This window comes from Austrofundulus limnaeus, unplaced genomic scaffold (assembly GCF_001266775.1).
Source record: "Austrofundulus limnaeus strain Quisiro unplaced genomic scaffold, Austrofundulus_limnaeus-1.0 Scaffold40, whole genome shotgun sequence".
Taxonomy (NCBI): Eukaryota; Metazoa; Chordata; class Actinopteri; order Cyprinodontiformes; family Rivulidae; genus Austrofundulus; species Austrofundulus limnaeus.
Window position 1 is genome coordinate 941,206 of NW_013952442.1, and position 2,601 is coordinate 943,806.

General features: G+C 37.6%; 1 protein-coding gene across 1 annotated transcript in view; it reads right to left on the bottom strand.

Annotated features, from left to right (window-relative positions):
• Positions 1 to 2: 2 nt before the first annotated feature.
• pbx3b (pre-B-cell leukemia homeobox 3b) overlaps positions 3 to 2,601 on the bottom strand; it is a gene marked incomplete in the record, with an annotated part of 59,221 nt that continues 56,622 nt past the window's right edge. Inside the window, 1 exon segment of the mRNA XM_014007180.1 lies at positions 3 to 1,694. Coding sequence (XP_013862634.1) covers positions 1,602 to 1,694 — 93 coding nt within the window.

A 2,601-nucleotide genomic window follows, 5' to 3' on the forward strand; every position in this document is an offset into this window, starting at 1 on the left:
GGTGTCATGAAAGCAAAAAGTTTTATTCATGTTTAAAATTACACAACTACCACAAGGAAGACTTTTCTGTCCAGGGTGTAGTCTGGTTAGAAAGTAACACTAAACATCTTTAATACATTAGAATCACTGCCACAAATCATTTTGTCATGACTTTTTTCAGTTTCAGAATCACATACAATAGAAAATAAAAGAGAGAAAAGAAGAAGTCTTGAACCCTGTTGAACAGAGCTGGAAATGTACAGTTCTGAATACTGAAACCTCTATGCATTACAGATTTATAGGGATTTTTTTTAATTTTTTTAATGATTTCATAACAAGATGAGCAACATTCAAAATGTTTCTTTTCTTTTTTCTTCATTATTTACAACAGTTTCACTGTTCGGTGTTTTATTTAATCAACATTATTCATCGCGCACCCCCCCCCCATGATAAAAGCCACAACATTTCTGTCCCCTCCTCCCTCATTTTTTTCATCATATTAATATTTTCGCTTGTTTTTTTTAAGTTGCAGTAGAGCAACATCATTTTATTAAAAGATTAAAATATACATTAGATTACATAGAGAATGAAGTGTTTACACTGTCCTGGGATGTGATGTAAATAATAAAAAAATAACATTAAATGGGGCCATAAAGAAAGAATGTTTGTGGTACTGTTTAGAGGTAGTAAGTGAGCACTCTAAGCTACAGAAATGTTGGAAATGACTGGATTTCTTTGAATGAGGTAAGAAAGCTCCGTATTGATTTGCAGGATCTTAAGCTATATTACAAATTTTCCTTGGTTGGTGGTGGTGGGGCAGTGTGTGTGTGGGGGGGGGGTGTCTGTGTGCCATGACAGAATGATCTACTGTTGGGAGATTTGTTGATTTCATAAGCAGTACAAAATAAATGTTTACATATGTACAAACAAAGAAACAAATTATAAAATATGGAACGGTGTCATGTTCTAGTCAAGCAATCAATTACACTTCTTTATGTTCCGCAGTTTGAATAGTCACGTTCTCCGTACTAATGTACACAGCTGTAAGACAAAAATAAATCTTGAAAGGAACTACAAAGCTGCCATTGAGCTGTCAACATTAGCATTGTTGAGTTGCCGGACAAGTCTGAGAGCACATTAGAGTAAAATAATAACACAACAACAACAAAAACCTGCTTTAATTGAAGGAAATGAAAGCAAACTCAATTATCAAAATGGAAAATGGCCATTAAATCAAATGGGCATTTAAAATGTCATAAAATATCACCCAGTTTTTGTTATGCTGAGATCATTATCCTGAAAGTTTACTCTGGAATATTTTAGAGGTTTTTATATTTGTACATGTCTGTGTTTACCACAACAAACAAGTAAAAACATGTTAATACACTTGATTTGTGAAGATGAAAGTAAAAACACTGCGCGATCCGGAAACACTTGGTGTCCATAATGGAGGATGTCATCTGCACGTGTGCGGTGTGGCCGAGGGGATTTTTAAAATACAAGAAAACTGATTTTTTTTCCTTAAAAAAGTGTATTTTGCTGTCTTTGTTTTTTGTTTTTTTGTTTTTAGCAAAACGAAGAAGTCCATGCTCAGCTTGAGGAGAAGATGCATTTATAGCTGATCAATTCGACGTGTCAGAGTGCACACTTTCAGCTCCTTCTGTTGGAGATATTACAGAAGATGAAGTCGGTGCATCTTGCCATCCTCCATTAGCCTGGCACAGAAATTGAGAAAGGTTGGGGTTACGTTAGATATAATGAAAACAAAAGAATGAAAAGTTTGGACATTCTATAAATAAACAGCAGTAAAAAAAGAACAGATTTTGGTTTCAAGAATGTGCCAACTGATATGAAACCTCTCCAGATCCAGTGATGCCATGTGAGTGGCCCAGTCTTTGCATTACAGTGGCATCAGCAAGGAGACTCTTAGAAACAAATTTGTCTCGTGTCCGGACCAATGGGAGCAGTCCCTGAAATCAGTGTCTAAGCAGATTTCAGCAGCGACCGACAGCTTGTCGCTACATATTCTCCTGTCAGTCAGGAAGAGGGAGGGCTCGGCCGGGTGAGGTGGGGAGAGCTGAGTGAAAGTGACAAGGCAGGGCCTCTCCAAGAGAGCCAGTCTTAGCCAGGCTGACTATGCGTTGCCCCAGGCGTGACCTAGCCTTTACTGGATCTCTCTACGTCACCAACAACAAAGCTAAAGGTTAGTCTCTGCAAATGCATCTAAAATCCCATCGCTGGCTTGTTGCTAAAAATGGAGACAAAGAGACTTGCCACAATTATTATTCTACTACTAAACTAGTATAATGTTCAGAATAATATACAAAGCTCCTTTTATGAAGGGCATTTATTCAGCAGCGTTAATGTATTGCTCTGCTGTAATGCAGTCAGCTCAGGTCTGCACTGCAACATGGAAGTGAGAAACCTTGTGAGAAAGTGAAAACCACTTGATCCTGCTAGGAGCTGACATGTCTAAAGAGCTTACAGCAACAAGGCTACAGCAAAGCCAAAATGACACCAAAAACACTGAATGCTACAAACAACTGCCAGCATTTGTTTGCATAAAGCAGGCTAATTTTGTTTCACAAATTTTCAGCAGGACATGAATGCAGTATATATATA